The sequence below is a fragment of the Melospiza melodia genome, chromosome 24, assembly GCF_035770615.1.
Source record: "Melospiza melodia melodia isolate bMelMel2 chromosome 24, bMelMel2.pri, whole genome shotgun sequence".
Lineage (NCBI taxonomy): Eukaryota > Metazoa > Chordata > Aves > Passeriformes > Passerellidae > Melospiza > Melospiza melodia.
The window spans coordinates 3,816,739-3,842,541 of NC_086217.1; the positions used below are offsets into that span (position 1 = coordinate 3,816,739).

Consider the following 25,803-nt stretch of genomic DNA (forward strand, 5'->3'; position numbering starts at 1 on the left):
GACTTAGGGTGATAGGAAAAAGGGGAATGGCTTCAAACCAAAAGAGAGTAGGTTTAGGCTGGATTGTAGGGAGAAATTCTTGTGAGGGTGGTGGAACAGGTTGCTCAGAGAAGCTGTGGATGGAATAGTTCAGGGTTGGATGGGGTTTGGAGCAGCCTGGGATGGTGGAAGGTGTCCTTGCCTGTGGTGTGGCGGCGTTGGAGCTGGATGATCTTTGGTGTGTGTTTCAACCCAAACCATTTCTATGTGATTCTCTGCAAAGCTGTGTCCTGCCCCTCCAGGGGCACCCCCAGCCCTTTTCCTCCTACCTGTGCCCCCATCCTATTTCTTGCTCCTGATGCACCCACAGTGGTGAGGGCAAAGCAGAAGCGGGGCTGGCAGGCTCCAAAAATAAAGGATGGATTCTGCCTTCATTTAATTTTAAAAATTACAGCCACAGGCTTCTCTAAGAAATCCTTGCCTCCTAACTGCTGTTCTGAGAGCTTTAACAGAGGCCAGGGAAGGATCTCTTTGAAGGATCTGACCATCTGCAAGGCATTCCCCCCAGCTTCAGTCATGGGTGGGACTCGATTATCTCAGAGGCCTTTTCCAATCTGATTGATTCTGATTTTGACTTTGATTCAGCTCCAAGCTGCTTCCCCCCACCATCATCAGCCCCTTCTACTAAGCCCAAATTATAACCCCCTTACAGCCCTCCTCACCTTCCAGCCTTCAGCTCCCTGCACACATTTTCTTCCCCACCACTGGAGGATTTCTCCTGCATGAGCTCCCAGCTCTTTGTTGCTCCTCTTCTCCCCCAGGAAAAGTTCCCTCTGGGTGTCCTCACCCATGCAGCAGTGACAGAGCCACCCACACCACACAGCAGGAAGATGCCTCTAGCCCAGGCCAGACTCTTCCTGCAGAGGTTTGGTTTGCGTTTGCCCTTTCTCCATCCTGGCAGGATTTAGGATAGTTGGGAAGTGTTTTAGGACGTTTGGATCAGCTGGGCTGTTTTGGAGGAATTACCTGGGTGCTCCCAGCCAAAGAGGGTTTTTACTCACCAAATCCCCCAAACCCCGACTGCCCTCACCCTGACGCCACAAAATCACTCTGGACACTTTGTCGACATAAGATACCCTTTATTAAACATACTCTTAAAATCCAAAACATGCTCAAAGCAAAATCATAAGCAGCAGTCTGGTTTCCTTCCTTAAATCCCTGACAGGTGTGTCACCGGAACGAGGGGCTGTCACCCTCCACCCCTGGCAGCTCCTGCCTGCCCAAACCCCGCCCGGGCGGCCGCGGACGGCGCTGCTGCCGCCCCTGCCCAAATCCCGTCTCTCCTGTGCCACCCAGAGGATGATTCCCTGCTCACAGCCCGGCCGCAGCATCCTCCCGGCTCCTCCGCATCGCTCCCGCAGCCACCCCGTGCTGTCTGTCTGTCTGGCTGTCTGTTTGTCTGTCTGGCTGCTGTCGCCCTGGGGACACCGCTCAGAGGAGCCAGAAAACCCTCCCGGCCTCTCCCAAGCCCTCCTTGCTCTGCTGCCTGTGCCAGGGTGCCAGGCCAGCTGTCCTTGTCCCCTCTGGAGCCACCGGGAAGGTTGGGCTTTGCTAGATGAAGAGCACCAGCCCGATTTTCCCTCCCCTGCCCATGCTGGAGGCTTAGGGAGAGATGGCTGCCGAGGATTTCTCAGCTCAGCATGATGGTGAACCTCCAAAGCTGCTCCTGTGTGCTGCTCCTTAGGGCTGGGACACCCAGCATGTCCCCAAACGGGGCACAGGGCTGGTCCCCACCACTTGAGCCCTCCCTGCGTTTGCAGCTCCCACCTGGCATGCCACAGGATGGCGTTCTGGAGATCAAACACCCAGCCCTGCCTTCCCAGGGGGAATCTGGGAGCTGTTGAGCTCAGAGGAGACACAGCCAGCCCAGAGGAGAAAGCAGCAGGATGGTTGGCTCCAAACCCTCCTCTGGCAGGACCCACACAGAGCAAGGCAGAGACAACACCCCCAGCCCCCAAAAGGGCTTCATCCCTCTCAAGGAGCCACAGTCATCATCAGCACAATTTCTCTGCCGTGGGGATGGCACTGGGAACCTGCTTCCACCCCTGCAGGGACCCTGCTGTCAGTGCAGGAACATCTCTGTGCTAAGGGGGCTCTGAAATGCAGCTTGTCCTGCAAAGAGCAGGAGGAGGAGGAGGTGGCCTTTGCTGCCACGGTGACAAAACCAGGGGGGAAAGGGAGGCTCAGCTCCCACCCTGGGCTGCCCCAAACAGCTCCAGAGCCTGCTAGATTGGGATGCAGGGTCTGATGCTGCTCCAAGTGATTCCTGCCTGTCCCTGATGCTCTCTGGAGCGGAGCCTGGCCTTGCCAGTGGCCCCAGGAGCCCCCAAGGTCTGTGGCTTTGTCCCTCCTGCTTTACTATCCCTGTGTGTCTGCCCTTGGAGCAAAATCCACTTATGCTGCCAGCCCAGTGCTGGCCAGAGGGATGGGGATGGAGATGGGGGCAGCCCCCACAGCCTCATCCACCCCCTGCTACAAAGTGTTATGGGGAGGGCAGGACGGGGGCATGGGGTGACACTTTTGGCACTTGTTCCAGAGAGAGGGCGCAGCCCAGAGCCCTGAGCTCACGGCAGGGTGGAAGACAGAGGATAAATTGTCAATGCCCAGGGGCTGGTGATGGGCTGGGGGCAGTACCAGGCCTCCTGCCCACCCCTGAGGCCGGGCCCAGGAGCCCAGATGCTGCTCAGGAGGAGAGCAGAGCGAGGGGCAGCTGTGGGGGCAGACTTACTGCCAGTGCATGAATGGGGACATCCTATGGCATGGGGACAGCTCATGGCAGGGCAGGGCCATGGGCCAGCAAACCTGGGGGGAGACAGCCCCCCATGAAAGTCAGCAGCTCATGCACCAAGGATGCCAATCCCAACACTCATCCTAGAGCCCATGGCCCTGAACAGCGTCCTCCCATTGTCCCCACCCACCCACCCACATCCCAGAACCCCTTGGTGAGGTGACCCTGTCCCATCTGCTCCACACTTGCAGAAGAGGAGCCTGGGGGTGTAAGATGATGGAGAAGGGGGCAGGAGGGGACCCCAGCCCATCCCTGTTGTGGCTGGAGAATGGGAAGGTGCCAGCGGGGGGCTCCAAGGTAACATGGCTTTCAGCCCCCGCAGAGAAGTCGAGGTTACCATCTTTTCTTTTGCAAATCAGTCCTGGTACAGCCGAGGGGTGGCGGTGGCGGTGCCCAGGGTGCCCGGACACCGGGGTCCCTCTGGGCGGGCAGGGGGCTCCGTGCCCCCCAGGCTGGGCCCTCACACGGGCAGGGCGGGCGCTGCCGGGTCCGGGGGGCCAGGGGGGCAGCGGGGCCGGGGCTGCTGCAGCCCCACGTTGTTGTTGGCTGCCTCTGGGCCTGGGGGGAGAAACAGGGGGTTAGGGGCTCCCAACGCCCGCTGGTGGGCTTGTTTTTCCACGGGGGGTGTGATTTATTGTCCCAAAGTGACGCCCACCTCCCCAGCCCCCGTTGAGTTCCGACTGGGGCGTGCCTGCACTTACCTGTCCAGGCTGGGGAGCCCCTAAAAACCCCAATTTCTCAGGAATGCTGAGGGCCAAAGGGAAGAACAGCACAACCATCGCTGGGTCTAAATAACCCAAATGAAGGGGGCCACCCATGCCCAGTGAGAGGCCACATGCAGGTGCCCTGTGGGGCTGCAGGTCAGGCACCAAGGGATGTCCCCTGGCCTGGGCAGTGAGGGGGCCACCAGCAATGGCGACAACGCAGTGCCACCCCCCGGGGGACAGGGCACGGGGCAGATGCAGCTCTGGGGTCTCACGGTCTCACCTATTCCTCAATGTTAATGGGGCAGGAGTCCGGCACGGCGGCTGCGAGGCAGGAGAGACCAGAAGGCACAAGGTGAAGGCGGGAGCGGCGGGGACACGGGGAGGGGACACGGGGACATGCACACGAGCAGCACACGGGGTGGCAGCGGGGCCTGGGCGTCTCATCCCCTGTGAACGGCTCCGGGAGGGGGCAGGAGCTGCCAACAGGCACGGGGTGAGGGTCCCCATGCTGGAGCCCCCCGGGGTTTGGTGCCAAGGGAACCGAGGGGTGACATGCTTGTGGCGCGGGGGCAGCTGGGTCCCCCCATGCCTCCTCTCAGGCTGCAGGCTGCCAGGGCAGGGGGATGGCAGAGCTCGGCCCGTGGCTTGTGTCCCACCACCAAACCCATCAGAGGCTGCGTGGTGCCCTTAGGAAGGGGGTGCACCCCTAAGGCAGCTTGGCTGCACCCTCCAGCGAGGTTAAACCCTGTGCCCAGGGCAGCTCTGAGCTGAGGGACTGTGTGAGGCCATGCCAAGGCCGAGGGCTGAGGCTTTCTCAGAGGGGGAGCAACAGAATCCTGCTGCCTGCTGATTTATGGGAGGTGACAGCTGCCATTTCGAGTGGCTTTTCACGGCGAGCTCAGGCTGGAGAGCGAGGCACGTTAAATCTGCAGATCCCCGAGGGGATGGATAATTAAACAGGACCACACGTACATGCACACGGAAATCCCATTAAGGGCTTGATATGGCCTAAGTCACTGCAGTGCTCCAGTGCAGAGACCCAGCTGTGCTCTGTGCACCCCTGACAGGAGCAGGGCTGGGGCAGCAGGACATGGGCTGGCCCTGGAGCAGGGTGCCAGCCCTGTGCCCACCCACCCCCTGCCCCTTGTGCTGCTGGAAGGGTCTCCCCTGCTGCCAGAGCTGCCCTGGGCAGACCAAAATCCATCCAAATCCATCCTGGTGAAACCCAAATCCATCCTGGTGAAAACCAGCTCTCAAATCCATCCTGGTGAAACCCAAATCCATCCTGGTGAAACCCAAATCCATCCTGGTAAAACCAGCTCCCAAATCCATCCTGGTGAAACCCAAATCCATCCTGGTGAAATCCAAATCCATCCTGGTAAAACCCAGCTCCCAAATCCATCCTGGTGAAACCCAAATCCATCCTGGTAAAACCAGCTCCCAAATCCATCCTGGTAAAACCCAAATCCATCCTGGTGAAACCCAGCTCCCAAATCCATCCTGGTGAAACCCAACTGGCTGGCCCAGCCCACTGCTCACAACTCAGAGCATCTGTGGCTCAGAGCATCTGAGGAGCCCTCTGGGGATTTCAGGTTCTCTACAGCAGCTCCCCCACCTCAGTGCCAGCCTCTCTAGCAGATGTCTTTCCCCAGTTTCTCTTCCCAAAGCTGTTTTTCCACCCTGCCTGTGGCAGAGGCTGCAGCCAGGGGATGCTCTGAACCCTGGGGACAGCCCCTGCAGCTCCTGCTCTGCAGGATCCACACAAGGACATGGTTCTGGAGGTTTTAGTTAAAAAACCTCATGTCCTAAAATCCCTGGGATGGGGACTTTTGCCTCCTCACAAAGCTCTTTCCCACCAGATTGAAATCTGCAGAGATTTCAAAAGAAGCTTTGAGGAACCACGTCCTGCACCTCCATCCATTACAGAGAGGACAAAAACATCATTATCAAATGCCACCAGCTTGGAGATTGTCCAAGAGACTTGATGGACTTGGAGATGTAGACTCTGAACCCCACAGATCTCAAGGGCCAGGATGCAGCTGCCTTCCCTACAATCACTGAGTGGGGCTCCCATGGACTGGGTACAAGCCCTGAGAGATTTTAGGAATGACACAGCCAAAACAAAACCACAAAATACGGAACAGCCCCAGGCTGTCTCACCATGAGCCTAAAGGACTGTAAATTTAAAGACACAATACTGATCCTAACCCCTTATGATATAGAAGCTGACTGTACTCTAGAGAGTTTAAGGGTGCCCAGCAAAACCTCCACAACTGCTCCAAAAACTTCTCCAAAACCTATAAAATCAACTCTGAACATTTCAAGGTCAAATTGGTTGAGCAACAACAAATATTGTTTAATCCTAGTCCTTAAAGAGATGCAGACCAATGTTCCTGCTATCAGACCAAAATGTTTATCTTTTACAGATACCTCTTCTACTGTCTGGTTTTCCTGCCTAAACCAGAGGCTGTTATCTCACACATGTAACAGATATATTGGGAACTGGAATAGGAGTGTTGAACAGTATCAATCTTGAAACTCTGACTGATCAATTGGGTGCAACCATTAATTATTTGAACACTATAGATCAACTCTTAAGGTCTTCCCTATCTGCTCTTGGAAATACACACTGATCAGCTTCAAATATCAAAAATATCCAAATGCTAATGACCAACTGGTTGATGGTCTGGAAATTGCTCAAAGCAGTGGCCTCAGCACCCAGCTGTATTCCAGCTCAGTTGTGGTAACACTCCTGCAGTTCTGGGATAACCACTGAATGGGAAAAGGGACTTTTATTCGTTGAAATTTGAAAAGGCATTTAAATTCTGGTGGTGTTCAATCAAATTTTCTTATGTTCCCATCACTAGTAAGGTCACAGTGTTTGCCTTAGCAACACAGAGTGCTTCTGTATGTACCAAGCACTAAATCCTGGTGGTAGGAATGGGATTAGGTCCATTGGAACACTGAGCATGGGCTTTTAAAAACAGTCACACACATGTAGATTGTTGTGTGGAGACAGAATAACAGGGGTTTATATGTGAAAGTAATATTCTGAGAGCCTAAGCTGTGGTTTGGACATAGAACTGCGTCTATCATTTGGAAGTGTCTCCTGATAATGACCCTGAATCCATCCCAGTGTCCATAGGATTAGGGGGTGTGTGTCTAAGACCCCCTTGTGACAATTTAACAGTGGGTGACACAAAGATACAGCTTTGTAACCACTTGAATCCATGTATTTGTAACTTCACCTACAGAGCAGGATGTGATTTCAGCTACTCCTACCAAAAACTGCACCAAAATGTATGTTAGACGTGTAATAGGACATTTTGTCTACAACACCTACTGGAATGGATTGTTAAAAACTGGGGACAGTGATCTACACAAACTGGTACAACAGCTCGAAAAGAAATTTCAGAAAACAATGATCACTGTCCATTATTATGTGGAAAAAATGCCTTGTATCCCACAGGGAGTGAAAAGGGATGGAGAACACCGTGTCTGCCATTCCCAGGGACCATGGAGAGCCCCAAAGCCCCACTCTGCACCTCCTCAGCCTCTGCTTTTCCCCACAAAGGCCAAGGCTGGATCACCCCTCTCATGCAGCACAGCTGGTGCTGAGGGCTGCAGCTGCTGGACACATGGGCAGGTGTGGTGGCCAAAGGATGGAGAGGGCATCCTTGGCTGGGCTCAGCCCAGGGACCAGCTCCTGCATGCCAGCCCCGTGCACACCTCACAGCAGAGCAAGAATTGACCCTGTGCTGGAGCCATGTGGGCTGCAAAGCTCCCCCTTCCTCATCCTCCCCCCAGCACAACCAAGGGGGATGCAGTCAGGGGTGGCTTTGCCAGGCCCTCCAGCAAAGCAGAGGTGCTGCTGGGACACCCCCAGCTCCCTCCCCAGCCCCCCAGGCCAGCAGGACTCAGCCAGTGCTGACAGAGGGTGATGGAGAGGACACAGGGCTTGTGTGTTCCTCCCCAAGAGCCTCAGCCGTGTTTCTCCAGCACAGAAACCACCAGGAACAGGCAAGGCAGCAGGAGAGGAGGCTTTCCCAAAGGAGCAGAGGAAAAGAAAGGTTTTCCCCTCCCTCCAGTGGGTTTCACCCACCCTCTTGGCTCTCCAGCACCTGCTGCAGGTCTGGGACCTGCCACAAAGTCAGCTGAAGGGGCAAGGCACGGGCAGAGTTGCTTTCAGCTTGTCCACAAATGTATTGACTGAGGCCCCATGGAGGGTTCTGGTTTGGCTTTTTGGCTCGTTTCCACACACACAGGCTGAGGAAGAGGAGCCTGCAGGGCTGGGCAGGGTCCCCAGCCCACTGCCCCCTCCACAGAGGAGCCAGGGGTGTTCAATACATTTGTCACCTTTGGGCAACTCTGGGCAGGGAAGGGGCACAAGCGTGGGTGGAGGAAACCGTGTTGGCACAGAGCGAACATGAACTTTCACACAGACGGAGGAGCCTGGGGGGAAGGAAGAAAAGAAAGGGATGGAGAGAGGCTGGCAGGAAACAAAAGTGGAAGGAGGGTGGGGGAGAAAGCATGAAGAAATGGGACAGATAGATGAATGTTGGGGCTCTGTAGAAAGATGACCCGGTGGACACACCCCATCTCCCTGAACTTGGGAGGCTGCACAGCTGGACTGCCTGTGGATCACACCCCAGCACAAAACACTGCTGTGCCCACCACAAGCCTGTAGCAGGCTGCAGCTGTGCCACACAACACCTTCCTAAGGAGGACTGGTGCCTCCTGGGGTGCCAGCAGCCCCCTGGCCAAGGGACAAAGAATCCCAGCAAGGCAAGCCTGCAGCTGCCTGGGGACATCCCAGTCTGGACAGGCCACCCTGACCTCTGGGTGGTGACATGGCCGGTGCTCAGCCCCACAGAGGGACGGCTGGAGGGGTGCAGTGAGGACAGCCTGGCAGGAATGGTGGGAACGATGGTGATGGGAGAGGAGGGATGGATGCAAAGGGCTGGGGGGATGCAGGGAAGAGCGGAACTGTCCCCCCCCACCCCAAGTTCATGTTCAGCAGACGGCCACTCACCAGGTAAGCAGGCCTCAGAGCACAGTTTATTGTCCAGCGCTCTCACGTGTGCGATGCCCATGTCATTGTTATTGTCACAGCTCAGACCGAGGAAAGCGCCTGTCCTCGGGCCTGGAAGGGAGTTAAGGCAGTTACCGCCGCGGCCGCCTTTGGCACTGGGGCTGGGACTGCTGGGGCTCCTCCTCTCCCCTCCCCAGCCTCTTCCAAAACAAAGAAATGACACAGGAACGATGCATCGGGGTGGCAGCGGGTGGAGAGTGGACAATAAGGCCTGGGCACGGCCCCGGCTGCTCCTCCCCTCGCAGCGGGACAGCAACAATGTGGGCATGAGCATGAACCTGCCCAGGGCTCGGGCAGACCTTCCCTCTGGCACAGCCAGGCTGTGGTGGCACCCATCACCTCCTGCAGGAGCCTCTCCAGCACCAGCAGTGCCGTGAGAGCTGCAGGGATGCCAGCAACAGGCAGTAGCTGGATGCGTGGGGCAAAAGAAGCCGTAGCCAAGCTTTTGCAGGGGGGATGGAGGCTTTTGGGGATGAGGGAGGGAACTCTGCCTCTTAGCATCGCTTCTCCAAGAGATCAGCCTCCAGGGTCTTACCTGCATCCATCAGATGCAGGTGACTGTACCTCAGGAGGGATGTTCCCAAATGTGCCAGCAGCCCTGCTGAGAACAGCTGCAGGACTGTGTCCTAAAGAGAGAGGCCATCCTGCTCCCAGAGCTGCTGGGATGCCCATGGATGTCCACCACAGCCCCTGGTTGCTCCTATGTGTTATACTTGAGTCTCCCCATCAGCACGAGCCTCTCTGCAGTCAGAGGCCATGATCTGGGGATGGGTGATCCATGGGTGTTCCTGCTTTCCAGCTTGGCTGAGCATCCAGGTTGGATTGGGAAATAGTTTTGTTGTATTTTTGCTAAAAGGAGACTTGGAAATGTGGGAGGGGGCACACTGTGGGCCTCCCTGTTGCCCAAAAGCAATCCAGGGCAGTTGGTGGCCAATGGCATGGAGGTGACCACCTCTTTCCCTCTTTCCTTGGCTGCCTGAGCTCAAGGGAGGAGGCAAGAGGAGCCCTCAATGTGCATGTGTTGACTTGCAAAAGCACATTGAGGACAGGCCAAAGTGAGGAAAGCATCCCAGAGGGAACAGCTCTGCAGCCCCTTCCTATGGGAATCAGCCCAGACACTGATTTCTACAGGGGAGAGTTTGAGAGATCTGAGAAAAGACCTCGGCAAGGGAAAAAACACACACAGAGAGAGAAGCCTCTTTCCCATTTGTCTCCTTGGAAAAACCACTGGGTCCTGGAAAAACCAGCCATGGCTGCTCCATGTCCCACCCTGAGCTCTCTGGTCCCCGTGGCTGCCTGGCTCCCCCACCCCCTGTGCTCAGCCCCCGTGGGTGTCCCTGCTGTGACAGATGTTCCTCTGAGCCCAGGGTCCCCAGGGCTCTCCCTGATGGCACTGGGGAGCTGGGGACAGCACAGCACCTCCCACTGACAGTGACAGTGAGGGGACAACAACGACCCAGGGCCTTTTACCGTCTTCCTGTGTGGGAGAGGCGTCCTCGTCCTCCAGCACATCGTTGCCCTGTGGCACAGGGAGAGGCAACAGGGAGTGTTAGCCCAGGGCTGTGCCAGGGGCTGTTCCCAGTCCCTCTGGGGAAACATCCCTGGCCCTGGGGCTTCCATGGACCAGGACTGGTGGGGCACAGCCCCACTGCCCCATCCATCCCCAGGGCAGCCCACAGGGACATGGATGTGTGGGCAGCACATTCCCCAGTCCAGCCCTGGGGGAACAGGGGGCCACTGCCCAGCTTCCCCCTTCATGGGCACAGCTGGGATCATTCATAGTGCCAGGTGACACCACAGCTGGGATCCCCCCACGGTGCAGGGTGACACCACAGCTCCCAGTATGGGCACAGCTGGCATCTCCCCACAGCTCCCAGTATGGGCACAGCTGGGATCTCCCACAGCTCCCAGTATGGGCACAGCTGGCATCTCCCCTCAGCTCCCAGTATGGGCACAGCTGGCATCTCCCCACAGCTCCCAGTATGGGCACAGCTGGCATCTCCCCACAGCTCCCAGTATGGGCACAGCTGGGATCTACCCACAGTTCCCAGTATGGGCACAGCTGGGATCTCCCCTCAGCTCCCAGTATGGGCACAGCTGGGATCTCCCACAGCTCCCAGTATGGGCACAGCTGGCATCTCCCCTCAGCTCCCAGTATGGGCACAGCTGGCATCTCCCCACAGCTCCCAGTATGGGCACAGCTGGGATCATTCATAGTGCCAGGTGACACCACAGCTGGGATCCCCCCATGGTGCAGGGTGACACCACAGCTCCCAGTATGGGCACAGCTGGGATCTCCCCACAGCTCCCAGTATGGGCACAGCTGGGATCTCCCACAGCTCCCAGTATGGGCACAGCTGGCATCTCCCCACAGCTCCCAGTATGGGCACAGCTGGCATCTCCCCTCAGCTCCCAGTATGGGCACAGCTGGGATCTCCCACAGCTCCCAGTATGGGCACAGCTGGGATCTACCCACAGCTCCCAGTATGGGCACAGCTGGGATCTACCCACAGCTCCCAGTATGGGGACAGCTGGGATCTCCCACAGCTCCCAGTATGGGCACAGCTGGGATCCCCCCACAGTGCCAGGTGACACCACAGCTCCCAGTCCCCTGGGGGATGGCTCTGGTTACCTCGGCATCGCGCTCCTCGGCAGAGATGCTGACAAAGTTCAGATCATCCGGGGACTCCACAGGTGTTGACTGTAGGAGGAAGGTGGGAAAGATGGAAGGAAAAGAAAAAGAAAATCTGGTGCCAGTGGTTTTGGAGGGGGAGTTACATCCCATGGGGGAGCTCTCCAAGCTGGGCTCCACCAACAACCCCCAGTCCCCACCTCTCCATCAGAGGCTGTGGCGCTCGCGGCCGCGGGCGAGGGGAGCATGTCCCCCTCCTCTTCCTCCTCCTCCTCCTCTTCCTCCTCCGTGCCAGGGGCGATATAGGAGCCAGACATGGAGGAGACGGTGTCGGTGCTGAGCTGGGAGTGCTGGCTCTGGGAGGAGGCCATGGACATGACGGACTGAGCCAGGCTGCTGCTCACGGGCTCTGGGGGAGAGCAGGGGCTGAGGGGGCTGCTGGAACCCCCACCCATGGGTGGGAGTCATGGCACAGCACCCAACAATGGAACAGGGGCTAATGAGGAGGAGTGGGGTGCAGAGGAAGGACTGGCTGCACGCCACGGAGATGTGATGGGTGCAAAGCTGCCGGCAGCAGATCCCCAGGGCTCACAGCCCCCCATTTCTGTGTCCACAGGGTGACAAACCAGGCATGATCAGTGCCTCTGTGATTCCCATCTCCAGGTGTACAGGTGACAAAGCAGAGGTGACACCCTGGGGCTCCATCCAATGTCCATGGCAAGGTAAGAAGGGCCATGCCACCCCTCTTTGCATCCCCCCACAGTGTGACAGTCCTGAGATCACCATGGCACTCTCCTGCCCTGCCAGCACCCCTCCATGCTGTACCTTCTGGGGACGAGATGGTGGAGGACAGGGGTGTCCCAGTGCACGAGGACTGGTCGATGGCTCCTGATGACGACAGGGTGAGGTTTTCACTCTCTGGGGTTGCACCACATTCCTGGAACAGGAGCCCATGGGAAGGATGGGATGGGGGATATTCAACATGGATGGCCCATCTCCTGCACACATTCTCATGGAGGAAGAGCCAGAAGGGGCAACCCCAGCCAGTTTCTCTGGTCCCAAGCCTCCCCCTAACCTGCTGCCCCTCCAGTGCCTCAACTCCTTACTACCAGTAAGGAGGTGTACTGATTTTGGACAGTGCTCATGTTACAGACATCTTTTGTGAAAAATCCTTTCTTTAGGATTTTTCTCCCTTCTGAGAAGCTGTGGCCTCAGCAACAAAATGCAAACAATGGTTACCTGCTGCCGTGGAATGCAACAGGTGCATCTGTGATTGGTCTGGAGTAGATGTTTAGATTTACTGACCACTCACAGCAGAGCTGGGTCTCACTCTTTGCTGAGACACAGCCCTTTGTTATTCATTCCTTTTCTATTCTTAGCTTAGCTAGCTTTCTGAGAACCTTTCTCTCTCTGTTCTTTTTAGTATAGTCATAATGTAATATATATAATAAAATAATAAATCAAGCCTTCTGAACATGAGGTCAACATCCTCGCCTCTCTCTCACCCTGAAGACCCTTGTCACCACTGTAACATGCTCACCTCCTCATGCCGGGCTGGGGATCTCCTCCTGGCCACCCTCAGCTCTGACTCAGTGCACGACTTCTCATCCTCCTCTTCGGGCAGGATGGAGGAATTCTGTGAGATGGACCTGGCCAGAGGGGCAAAGCAGAGGGTTTCACCCCTGCCCACATCCCCCGGCCCCCACTGAGCGCCCCCAGCCTCCCACACCCACCCCACACTCACTTGGAGATGCTCCTCTTGAGCTTGAGCCCCGCGGGGCCGCAGTCGGGCAGGCGCTCCAGGGGTGCCAGGGCCCTCAGGGCGGGCAGGGGGCCCTCGCTGCCGTAGGAGGGCAGGGTCCCCACGCCGGGGGGGTCCCCCAGGGCCCGCAGGGGCAGCGCGGCCGGCGACGGCGTCAGGGGCCCATTGAGGGCCTCCAGCAGGGAAACCACCTCGTAACCCGGCGGGATGTGCTCCGAGGACTGCGGGCAGCATGGTCAGGACACGGGTTAGGAAAAATCCTTTTGCTGGGATCTTTTCTCCCGAGAAGATGAGAAGCCTCAGAAACGGGATGTAAGCAATGATTATCTGCTGCTGTGGAATGCAACAGGTGCATCTGTGATTGGTCTCGTGTGGTTGTTTTTAATTAATGGCCAATCACAGCCCATGTGACAGTGGTCACAGGGGTTCTTGCATGAGGGAAGAGACGAGAATGTTGACTCCATGTTTCAGAAGGTTGATTTATTATTTTATGATATATATATTACATTATGACTATACTAAAGAATAGAAGGAAAGGTTTCCTCTCAGAAGGCTAGCTAAGAATAGAACAGAGAAGAATGATAACAAAAGGCAGCTCGCTCAGACTCTGTCTGAGATAGCTTGGCCTTGATTGGCCATTAATTATAAACATCCAAAGATGGGTCAATCAAAAATTTACCTGATGCATTCCATAGCAGCAGATAACCATTGTTTACATTTTGTTTCTGAGGCTTCAGCTTCTCAGAAGGGAAAAAAATCCTAAGAAAGGATTTTCACAAAAAGATGTCTACGGCAGCCCAGCTGTCTCAGACTCTCTGGTCAGTCACAAAATTTCATTCCATTCCTTTCTATTCCTTGCTAGCCTTCTGATGAATTCCTTTCTTCTAGTCTTTTAGTATAGTTTTAATATATAATTTTCTTTTAATATAATATGTACCATAAAAAAATAAATCAGACTTCTGAAACATAGAGTCAAGATTCTCATCTCTTCCCTCGTCCTGGGACCCCTGTGAACACCAGCACATTTGGTGACCCCGAGTGAGGAACATTCCCACAGAGGATCATGGGGTGAGGATGTGAGGATCCTCCCTGGGCCATTTTGCTGATCACCACACTCTCAGTGGGATCAAAATGCCCCAGGAAGAAGCTCAAACCTAGGGAATGGATACCCAGCCAAAAACCTTTTTTCCTTTTCTTTTTTTTTTTTGTAAGATCAACTCTACATTTTCTTGCAAGACAAATTTGCAATAAATAAATAAACAAACCCTATTCTTCAGAGACACACGGATCCCCAAACCTCCCCACCCTGGTGGGAGAGGCCAGGGTCCCACCTTCAGCCGGGCACTGACCGAGTGCTCCTCGGAGTCCGAGCTCTGCGCGGCGATGATGGGGTTGAAGCTGGTGGGCGAGAGCGGGCCCAGCTTCTTCCTCATGGCTCGGATTTGAAGCAGGGCTCGGAAAGCTGGGGCAGCAGGGAAAAAAAGGGAGGGGTGAAAACCAAGCGTTGGAAGAAGACCTGTCCAAAAATGACACCCTGTTTCCCAAGAGGGGCATCCCCAGCGGGGCTGCAGAGCTCGAGGGTGGGAGATGCCAGCTCATTCCCAGAGCACTGGTTGGGCAGCAGCTCCAGCAGTTTGGGAAGGACATTGAGATGCTTGAGCATGTCCAGAGGAGGCAACGAGGCTGGAGAGGGGCTTGGAACACAAACCCTGTGAGGAACCACTGAGGGAGCTGGGGATGCTCAGCCTGGAGAAAAGGAGACTCAGGGGTGCCCCCATCACTCTCACAGCTCCTGAAAGGTGCCTGTGCTCAGCTGGGGCTGGGCTCTTTTTCCTGACAGAACCAGAGCACACATTCTCAAGCTGTGCCAAGGGAAATACAGGTTGGATATTGGGAAAGAGTCTTCCACAGAAAGAGTGATAAAGTTCTGAAATGGCTGCCCAGGGAGGTGGTGGAGTCCCCATCCCTGGGTGTGTTTAACAAAGCCTGGATGTGGCACTGGGTGCCAGGGTTTGGGTGAGGTGCTGGGGCTGGGTTGGACTCAATGATCTTGAAGACCTCTTCCAGCCTAGTGATTCTGTGAATTCTGTGAAAAATGACACCCTGTTTCCCAAGAGGGGCATCCCCAGTGGGACTAGAGGGACTGCAGAGCTCAAGGGTGGGAGATGCCAGCCCAATCCCACAGATGCCAGCCCATTCCTAGAGACACCAGCCCATTCCCCATGATGCCAGCCCATTCCCAGTGCTGCCAGCCTGTTCCCTTAGATCCCAGCCCGTTTCCAGAGATCCCAGCCCATTCCCAGAGACACCAGCCCATTCCTAGAGATCCCAGGCCATTCCTAAAGATCCCAGCCCATTCCTAGTGCTGCCAGCCTATTCCCAGCGTTGCCAGCCCGTTTCCTTAGATCCCAGCCCATTTCCAGAGATCCCAGCCTGTTCCCAAAGATGCCAGCCCATTCCTAGAGATCCCAGCCCATTCCCAGAGATCTCAACCCATTCCCAGAGCTGCCAGCCCATTTCCCCAGATCCCAGCCCATTCCCAAAGATCCCACCCCGTTCCCAGAGATCTCAGTCTGCTCCCAGAGCTGCCAGCCCATTCCCAGAGATCCCAGCCCATTCCTAGAGATCCCAGCCCATTCCCAGAGATCCCAGCCCATTTCCCTAGACCCCAGCCCATTCCCAGAGATCCCAGCCCGTTTCCCTAGATCCCAACCCATTCTCAGAGACCCTAGCCCATTTCCATAGATCCCAGCCCATTATTCCCAGCGCTGCCAGCCCATTCCCAGTGCTGCCAGCCCGTTTCCCCAGACCCCAGCCCATTCCCCAGATCCCAGCCTGTTTCCCCAGACCCCAGCCCATTCCCCACATCCCAGCCCATTCCCCAGATCCCAGCCGTTTCCCCAGATCCCACCCTGTTCCCTAGACCCCAGCCCATTCTCCAGACCCCAGCCCATTCCCCACATCCCAGCCCCATTCCCCCGGATCCCAGCCCATTCCCCACATCCCAGCCGTTTTCCCAGATCCCACCCCATTCCCCAGACCCCACCCCATTCCCCAGATCCCAGTCCATTCCCCAGACCTCATCCCATTCCCCAGCCCCCAGCCCGTTCCCCAGACCCCACCCCATTCCCCAGACCCCAGCCCCATTCCCCCAGACCCCACCCCATTCCCCACATCCCAGCCCCATTCCCCAGACCCCACCCCATTCCCCAGACCCCATCCCATTCCCCAGACCCCATCCCATTCCCCAGACCCCATCCCATTCCCCAGACCCCAGCCCCATTCCCCCATATCCCACCCCATCTCTCAGACCCCATCCCATTCCCCAGCCCGCCCCCAGCCCTCTCCCCCCTCACGCAGCCTGCAGATGGGGCAGTTGTTGGCCTGGTAGCGCAGGGTGTCGGCGCAGGTGTTGCACAGGCAGAGGTGGCGGCAGGGCAGGATCAGCGTGTCCCGCACGTCCGACAGGCACACCACGCACTCGGCGCTGTTATCGCTCACCTCGTCCTCGGCCACCTGCCCAGGGCACACAGGGACCTGCTCGGCCTCGGGGGTCCCCAGCCCGTGCTCTCAAACACTGCCTGGGTGCTCAGAGAGGGCTCTGCCTGAGTCCATGGGCTGCCTGCTCTGGGAATGACCCCCTGGGACCTCATTCCTCTCCTCCAGGAGGCTGGGAGATGAGGCCAAAGGAAACAGAAACCCCCATTTTCACCCTGATTTTTACATATTACAGCACAGCATAATGTCACCCTTGCTTTCAGCTTGTCCACAAATGTATTGACTGAGGCCCCATGGAGGGTTCTGTTTTGGCTTTTTGGCTTAGAACTAAGTTTCAGCTTGTCCACAAATGTATTGACTGAGGCCCCACGGAGGGTTCTGTTTTGGCTTTTTGGCTTAGAACTTCTAAGTTTTAGCTTGTCCACAAATGTATTGACTGAGGCCCCACGGAGGGTTCTGTTTTGGCTTTTTGGCTTAGAACTTCTAAGTTTTAGCTTGTCCACAAATGTATTGACTGAGGCCCCATGGAGGGTTCTGTTTTGGCTTTTTAGCTTAGAACTTCTAAGTTTCAGCTCATTCCACAAATGTATTGACTGAGGCCCCACGGAGGGTTCGGTTTTGGCTTTTTGGCTTAGAACTTTTAAGTTCTTCTAAGCCTTCTGGTGTTTACATTCCTGTAATGAACTTTCTCACGCACTTTTATATAAACAATTATTGTTTGACATTCTTTTCTAGAAGAGGAGAAATTTCCTGGACTGTTGGTTTGTCCAGTGCCATTGGAGAGGTGGCACTTTCATCCTCTAATCCACTACCACTTTTAAAATCTATAAATGTTGAAGTCAGAAAATAAACTTCCCTTCTTTTTACCTTGGAGGTTCCGGCATGTGTGTCATTTTATTTCGTGTCCTATAACAGCATAAGGCACATCCCATGCCTTGAGCCCCATGCTCCCCATCCATCCCATGCCTTGAGCCCCATGCTCCCCATCCATCCCATGCCATGAGCCCCATGCTCCCCATCTAAGCCATCATCTTCCCCCAAGGGCCCACAAAGGATGTGGGGAAAAGCTCAATCCTTCAATTTTCTGCCTCCAGCAGCTTCGATGCCAACACAAAATGTCCCCAGCCATCACCACCTCCATGCTGTGCTGCAAACTCTTGCCCTGAGAGTGTTTCAGTGGCCAGACCTGTGCTAGGGGAAGGGAAGAAGGGATGAGGGAAGGCTCTGGGATGCAGGCAGGGGTGCAGCACACACCTTGGAGTCCTGTGTGTTGTACTTGTTCTCGATGCCGTAGATCTCCTGCAGGAGGTAGCTCACACCATCCACCTGCAATCCCATGGGCAAGGGGTGAGCAGCACACACACCTGGGGCTCCCAAACCCCTGCTTGGGCCAGTCCTCCTCCCCCCAGCATCCAGGGGCTCTCTTTGCATTGATAACCTGGAAATTGCAATCTCTGGGAGGCAGGGGAGTGCAATTTCAAGGTTATCAATGCAAAAGGCTGGGAGAGGCCTGGAGCTTTTGGGGCTCCCCAAGACCCCTGAGTGCCTCCCCTGCAGGGTGTGCAGGGACACCTGCACCTCAGGGACACCTCAACACTCACCACTTGCTTCTGTTTGAGGGGCTTCACGCAGAAGGTGCCATCACTGTGCTGGAGGGAGGAAAGAGCACACGGGTGGGCACCCACCCACCCTGTGGCTGTCACTGCTCCCTCCCTGCTCCCTACAAGCCCATTTTGCAGGAATTCTGGCTTTTCCTGACAGCCCAGCACCAGTAGCTGTGGGAGGTCACACACACTGCAAAGCTTGTTGGAGGAAGGAAGATGGAGTTGAGCCCAAATGCCTTAGAAGGAATGAGGGAATAGTCCCAGGATTTGGGAGCAGCCCAGAACATCCCCAGCCCAGCAGCACCATCCCAATTCCCAGGGATTCTCCAGGCTCTTGTACCTGGTGGATGATGGAGGCAGGAGGAGGGGGATGGCCCCAGCTTGGCACTTACCTTCTCAAAGGTGGCCAGCAGCACGTGGCAGTGTCCACTGTGCTCTGCAAGACACAAAGGAGCACTCAGGGCTTGGGGACATGCAGGGGGACAGGCAGAGCCACGGGAGCAGTGAGGAAAAGCAGGAGGCTCTGCCAGCAAACCAGGAAAGGCCATCCCAGCAAGGAGCCCCCTCCTCACCCTCTCCTTCATCCACCACTGCCTGCACCACCATGGGATAAACCTCGCGGTCCAGGTCGAAGCCCAGCTGGAGAGAGACAGGGGAGGCTTGGTGAGATGGAGCAGGGCTGAGCCTTCCTCCCGCCTCCATCTGCACGGGAGGGATGAAGTCAGGACCCACCTCCTCCTCGCTCCACTCGGAGGGGTCGATGGTGTGGGAGGGCACACAGAACTGCTGGCACACCCCCCGCTTGTAGTGCACCGTCTCGGACTGCAGGCTGTTGTCCCTGGGGGTGTAGCTGTGCCAGGGAGACAGGACAGGGTCATCAGGGCACCACCGGCGTCCCCACAGCCCTCCTGCTCTCCCCAGAGCACAGAGATGCCAGGAAAATGGGATGGGGGGTGTGTGCCACTCGTCCCCTCCCAGATGCCTCTTGGGGCTGAGGTAAGAAGGTCGAAAAAGGGCTAAAATAATGCACAGGGTAAAATAAACACAGCACAGGAGGGGACAGGGACAACTCCACAGCCAACCTGGAGGGGTCTGGGGGGGAGAATTATTTCCCCTGGTCTCTGTTCTGACCTGAAGGTAAAAAAAAGGGAACAGGATGTGACAGGGAGGGAGGTGGCAGAGCATGGCAAGGACCTGGTGGTGGCACCTGGGGGAAACAAGGAGCCCCCTCCAATCTCAGCACCACCCTCAGCTCTTTCCTGTCCGGAAGAGGAAAGATGCTCAGGGGGGAGGCTCCATGTCCATCAGGCAGGGACACACACCAGGCTCGGGGTGACACAAGCCAGCCTCGGAGGTGACACAGGCCATGCTGGGGGTGACACAGGCCATGCTGGGGGGTGACACAGGTCTGGCTGGGGGGTGACACAGGCCTGTTTGGGGCATGATACAGGCCTGGCGGGGGGGTGACACAGGCCTGGCTGGGGGGTGACACAGGCCAGGCTGGGGGGTGACACAGGCCTGGCTGGGGGGTGACACAGGCCTGTTTGGGGGGGTGACACAGGTCTGGCTGGTGGGTGACACAGACCTGTTTGGGGGGTGACACAGGCCTGTTTGGGGGGTGACACAGGCCTGGCTGGGGGGTGACACAGGCCAGGCTGGGGGGTGACACAGGTCTGGCTGGTGGGTGACACAGGTCTGGCTGGGGGGTGACACAGGCCTGGCTGGGGGTGACACAGGCCTGGCTGGGGGTGACACAGGCCTGTTTGCGGGGTGACACAGGCCAAGCTGGGAGGTGACACAGACCTGTTTGGGGGTGTGACACAGGTCTGGCTGGTGGGTGACACAGACCTGTTTGGGGGGTGACACAGGCCAAGCTGGGAGGTGACACAGACCTGTTTGGGGGGGTGACACAGGTCTGGCTGGTGGGTGACACAGACCTGTTTGGGGGGTGACACAGGCCTGGCTGGGGGGTGACACAGGCCTGTTTGGGGGGTGACACAGGCCAGGCTGGGGGGTGACACAGGCCTGTTTGGGGGGGGTGACACAGGCCAGGCTGGGGGGGTGACACAGGCCTGTTTGGGGGGGGTGACACAGGTCTGGCTGGGGGTGACACAGGTCTGGCTGGGGGGTGACACAGGCCAGGCGGGGGCTGACACAGGTCTGGCTGGGGGGTGACACAGGCCTGTTTGGGGGGTGACACAGGCCAGGCTGGGGGGTGACACAGGCCAAGCTGGGGGGTGACACAGGCCTGTTTTGGGGGTGACACAGGTCTGGCTGGGGGGTGACACAGGCCTGTTTGGGGGGTGACACAGGTCTGGCTGGGGGGTGACACAGGCCAGGCGGGGGGTGACACAAGCCTGGCTGGGGGGTGACACAGGCCTGTTTTGGGGGTGACACAGGCCAGGCTGGGGGGTGACACAGGCCTGTTTGGGGGGGGGTGACACAGGCCAGGCTGGGGGGTGACACAAGCCTGGCTGGGGGGTGACACAGGCCTGTTTGGGGCCCCTCACCTCGCCACCCCGTTGTGGAACTCCTCAGTTGCCTGGTAGTAGATGGTTATGGCCACACGGGCGTCCGTGTCGAAGGTGAACTCCACGTTGTAGTGCACCTTGGCTTTGCTCACTTCTTCCCCCGGGGTCTTCACCTCCTCCGAGCACCTGGGGAGCACAGAGGGTGCAGGAGATGAGCTTTGGGGTGCTCCAGGACTAAAAGGGGCTGCTGCCCTCCATCGGGGGACACTGAGGCACAGCAAGGTCGCGCCTGCGGGCTGGGCAGTGCCGCAGGCAGATTTGAGCCCTAATCCCGCATCCCCCGGCCCCGCCGCAATCCCCAGCCTCCCTCCAGCAGAGCCTTCGGAAGGTGGGGGAGGAAGAAGAAGCAAAGCACTTCAAAGGCAGCGCTAAAATCCTTTAATCCTGCGGCACTGCCTGTGCTGGCATGCGGGAATGAGAGGGGAAGGGCAGGAGCTCGTCCTCCATCCTGAATGAGAGCAGGGCAAGGACAGGGGCTCATCCTCCATCCTGAATGAGAGCAGGGGAAGGCAAAGGCTCATCCTCCATCCTGAATGAGAGCAGGGGAAGGCAGAGGTTCATTCTCCATCCTGAATCAGAGCAGGGGAAGGACAGGATCTCATCCTCCATCCTGAATGAGAGCAGGGGAAGGCAAAGACTCATCCTCCATCCTGAATCAGAGCAGGGGAAGGACAGGATCTCATCCTCCATCCTGAATGAGAGCAGGGGAAGACAAAGACTCATCCTCCATCCTGAATGAGAGCAGGGGAAGGCAAAGGCTCATCCTCCATCCTGAATGAGAGCAGCCCCAGGAACCAGGAGGGGAAGAGCTCATCCTCCATCCCGCAGGAATGAGAGCAGGAGAAGGACAGGGGCTCATCCTCCATCCTGAATGAGAGCAGGGGAAGGACAGGATCTCATCCTCCACCCTGAATGAGAGCAGGGGAAGGACAGGGGCTCATCCTCCATCCTGAATGAGAGCAGCCCCAGGAACCAGGAAAGGAAGGGCAGAGGCTCATTCTCCATCCTGCAGGAATAAGAGCAGGGGAAGGACAGGGGGCTCATCCTCCATCCTGAATGAGAGCAGCCCCAGGGAACCAGGAGGGGAAGGACAGGGGCTTATCCTCCATCATGTGGGAATGAGAATGGCCCCGGGAGCCAGGAGGGGAAGGACAGAGGCTCATCCTCCATCCTGAATGAGAGCAGCCCCAGGAACCAGGAGGGGAAGGGCCGGGGCTCATCCTCCATCCCGCTGGAATGAGAGCAGCCCCGTGCCCAGCCTCCCTGGGCACCCAGCACGACCCTCCCTGCCCGCGGGGCCGGGACTCACTTGACGAGGCGCAGGGTGTCCTTGCGGATGTTGATTAAACTCCTGAGGGTCTTCACGGGTTCCTGAGGAGGTGGAGCAGCATAAGGGAACTAGGACGAGAGAGACACCGCTGAAGGCAGAGCACACGGGGGCACTGCTATGGCTCTGGGCCCCCCAATGACCCCAACGCCCTACAGAGGGAATTGGGGTGGCCTGGGCATCCTGATGGGTGCTGAGCACCTGCAGCTCCTGCTGGCACTTGGGCACCAGGCAGCACGGTGACATCCCTCCACAAAGAGCCCAGGACAGCAGGGACAGTGTCACTGGGGAGGGGACACAGAGGGGATGTTCCTTGTCCCTTTGGCAGGAGGCTGAGGGGCATGGGGGGCACAGGGCAGCAGCTGCTGATGGATTTTTATGCTGCTGGATGAGGCTGGGCAGAGCTGAGGCTCCCTCCCTGCTCACCAGGCAAGAAAAAGCAGGCACAAGTGTCCCTGTGGTGGATGGGATTTGGGTGGTGGAATCCTGCCAGCCCCGTGCCCAGAGCAGAGAGCCAGCAAAGTGTCTGGGCAGGAGCAGGCAGGCAGCAGCATCCCTCCCCCAAGGTGACATTGTCCCTCCCAGTCCTTTCTGTGCACTTGATGGGCTACAGGGCTCCTGGGGAGAGGGGACACAGGGGTGGCACCCTGGGGACACCCTCTCCTTGGCACTGCAGCCACCCAGAGGACACTGAGGGCACTGGGGAAGGGGCACAGGACCCACCTCCCCCCTCTCAATCTCCATCTCCTAGGTAGGTTTAGCTGCAGGAGGGATCAGCCCTGACTAAGGCCCAGCTCGTTGGCAAGCTGCCACCATGTGCCAAGGGACAGCCAGAGCCAGGAGGGTGTCAGGTGCCATCAGGGATGGCAGATGGTCCAAGAGCCTCAGCTGCTGCCTCTGGAGAGGGAACAGTGTCCCACTGTCCCTCAGCAAGGCACCCACTGCACCCCAGCACCAAGGGGACAAGAATGAATTGCAGGTGGCACTTGGGGATGCCCTGCAGGGAGCATGCAAGGCATCCATGCCCTGCCCACATCCCATGTCCCATTTCCCGTGCCCCTGGTGCTCTCAGATGGGACAACCATCATCACAGAATCACAGAAACACAGAATTATTTAGGTTGGAAATGACCTAAGATCATTGAATCCAACCACTGCCAAGACCAATCTAACCCTTTTAACATGTCTTTTAAACCTTTTAAAACCTTTTAAACTGAAACCCTTTTAAGACACATTTTATTTGTGTTTAAACCTTTTAAACGAAACCCTTTCTAACATGTCTTTTAAATCCAGGTTTTCTAGATGGTAAAAAACAGGGATGGTGACTGCACCACTGTCCTGGTTACCTGTGCAAGGGTTGCATAAACCTTTGAGTGAAGTATTTTTTCCAACATCAATTTAAACCTTTCCTGGTGCAGCTTAAGGCCATTTCCTCTTTGCCATCACTTGTTATTGAGAGAAGGAGTGCTGAGAATCATCACCTCAGCTGTCCTCAAAGCCATCCCCACCTTTCCTGTCCCCAAGGCAGAGCAGGGGTGGCACTGGGGGCCAGGCTGGGACAGGCAGCTGCAGAACCCCCCAGTGCAGGCACAGCTCTGCCCCATCCCTGCTCCACCATCCCACTGCTGCCACTGAAGGCAGATTACAGCCCAGGCTGGGCACAGCGTGGCTGATGGCATCAGAGGCTTTGGGCACAAATTGCCAGCACTGTGGAACTGCCTCCCTCTGCTCTCACCCTCCTCAGGAGGGGTAAAGGGCAGCAGAGTCATTAAACTGCTGCTAACGAACTTCTGTGTGAGCCACTGAACGTGCACCTGCAGAACTGAGCACCTGCAGAGCCACCCAGTGCAGCTGCAGGGGAGAGAGTGAGAACAAGCTCCAGGCTGAACTGAGCCTGTCATGACAGGCCGTGCCATGTCGTGATACATCCCCTGCTATTCAAACTAATGCAGTCACCCCAAATTGCTTGTTTCCACCAGTCCAACCATACCCAAACCAGCCCTGGCAGGGAAAGCACCCATGGGTGCACCCTCCCTCCTGCTGCAGCAGCCAGGGGTGGGTGACAGGGATGGGGAAGTGCCACAGGCAAATTGTGCTCTGCAGAAACCACTTTGGGCTCTTTCACTCCCACGTGTGAAAAGCACTTTTTGGGGGTGGTTGGATTTCTTTTTAAATTGAATTTTACAAGCCAGGTTTTGCATGTCAGAAAGGGGCTCTTCAGAGGAGATTTTGCATCTCCTCACTTTCAATCAAGCTGAAACACAACAGAAAAAAAAATGGGTGATGGTCGTGGTGAAGTTAAGAATGTCATCCACGTGCCTACAGCAACATTTGGTGCAGACCAGCTTTTGCTGAAGTGAAATAAAAACCACCCTCAAAAGTCTGTCTTGGGGTTTTTCTACAAGCAAACCCCAGCAGCTTTGCGTGGGCAGGGAAACCCAGTGGCACATTTCAACAGCTCCTGGCTTCCCCTGTGCTCCCTGAGTGCCTCCAGCAGCTGCTCTGCTCCTCAGCCCCTGCATGGTGGCAGCTACTTCACCTGCAACGCCCTTCCCAGCCCCTTGGGAACCTGTTCCCAGCTGGAAAATCCAGATTATCATGTATCCATGGAGGGGAGAGCCTGCACAGCCTCTGGCTGCCCTGCACATCCCTGAGCTGTTCATAGCTCAAAGTGCTCTGCTCACAGAGGACTTAGGACACAATTCCTCCAAGATCACCTTGATCCCCAAGGAACCCAAAATTAATCCCTACCAAAAAGCAGTGGCCATCTTTCATGTTTCCAGCCCCACCAGGGCTCTCCCAGAAGGTCAGAAAGCAAAAATATCACAAAGCAGCATCAGGACAGGGCCTGGGGGCAGCATCAGAGAGACCCAAGTGTTGTCTGGACACAGGCTGGGACCAGAACCAACACAGATTCCCCCAACTCCTCCCTGAGCCCCCAAAACTGGCCTGACCCAAAGTCCAGCCCCAGCACTGCCCCTGCTGCCCAGGGAGATGGGATCTTGGATCTTGGCCACAGCTCTGCAGCCCAGAGCCATCGCTCATCAAACGGAGCAGCACAATTCAGCTGGTGATGCTGGATTAATTCTCTCTGCTGCTTCCAAGCTGTTCCTTTGCCTTCCCTGCTGCTCTGCTGACATGGGAACTGCTCACTGGGCAGTTTAGAGGCTTTTAGTGTAATCAAGAGGATTTCTCAACACTCTCTACTGGAAGAGACCCTGAGTGCTGACGTCTCATTTCCAGGGAAGCTCAGAGCAGGGAGGGAGGGAAGGCTCTGCCTTTGGCCCTCAGTGTTCCTGGGCTTTGTGGGTGCTCCTGACCTCGGCTCTGCCTGGATCCCTGCTCTGGCACAGCCCAGGGCTGGGCACTTCCCTGCTGAAGGACCACATCCTGCTGCCAAAGCACTACCAAAGCCAGTCCCAAGGAGGAAACAGGAACCTTGCTGGCAGCAGGCAATGCTTGAGGGCTGGGCCAAAGCACCAGGCACGTTTATCTCAACTTAACAGAAAAGCTTTGGTGACTTTTAAGTCTCATCCTGAATCTTTTGAATATTTAACCCCCCAAACTCCTCCAGCCAGTGGTGGTGAGTTTTCCCATTGCTGAGAGGCACCTGGATGAGGAGGGACATCATTCCCAGGCTGAACCCCTGCTCTCATTTCCTCCCTTTCCAAAGGCAGCAAGCACAAAAACCATCTGCAGGAGCCTGGAGTGTAGGGAACCCCTTCCAGCTGGGTTCCCTTGTGCCCTGAGAGAGCTGGAGCTGGCAGCACCCAGCACTGCAAAATCCATCCATGCCTCACCCAGCCCCAACCTACCCCTGGCCA

The 25,803-nt window shown here is 56.7% G+C and overlaps 1 protein-coding gene across 3 annotated transcripts in view; it reads right to left on the reverse strand.

Annotated features, from left to right (window-relative positions):
- Positions 1-1,097: 1,097 nt before the first annotated feature.
- The window catches only part of RNF157 (ring finger protein 157), a 32,531-nt gene continuing 7,825 nt past the window's right edge, over positions 1,098-25,803 (reverse strand). Inside the window, exons 3-21 of one of the 3 annotated variants that reach the window (XM_063176022.1) lie at positions 21,963-22,051; positions 20,633-20,779; positions 18,855-18,972; positions 18,695-18,761; positions 18,515-18,558; positions 18,120-18,167; positions 17,773-17,844; positions 16,377-16,536; positions 14,370-14,482; positions 13,003-13,241; positions 12,799-12,907; positions 12,084-12,195; positions 11,459-11,667; positions 11,259-11,327; positions 10,097-10,145; positions 8,567-8,677; positions 7,891-7,986; positions 3,815-3,855; positions 3,337-3,385 (exon numbers count right to left, since the gene is read on the reverse strand). In XM_063176022.1, the coding sequence (XP_063032092.1) occupies positions 3,815-3,855; positions 7,891-7,986; positions 8,567-8,677; positions 10,097-10,145; positions 11,259-11,327; positions 11,459-11,667; positions 12,084-12,195; positions 12,799-12,907; positions 13,003-13,241; positions 14,370-14,482; positions 16,377-16,536; positions 17,773-17,844; positions 18,120-18,167; positions 18,515-18,558; positions 18,695-18,761; positions 18,855-18,972; positions 20,633-20,779; positions 21,963-22,051 (1,893 nt within the window). In that variant the 3' untranslated portion in view covers positions 3,337-3,385. Of the gene's footprint in view, positions 3,386-3,814; positions 3,856-7,890; positions 7,987-8,566; positions 8,678-10,096; positions 10,146-11,258; positions 11,328-11,458; positions 11,668-12,083; positions 12,196-12,798; positions 12,908-13,002; positions 13,242-14,369; positions 14,483-16,376; positions 16,537-17,772; positions 17,845-18,119; positions 18,168-18,514; positions 18,559-18,694; positions 18,762-18,854; positions 18,973-20,632; positions 20,780-21,962; positions 22,052-25,803 lie in introns of all 3 variants that reach the window. The other 2 variants (XM_063176021.1, XM_063176020.1) reach the window with 2 other exon arrangements.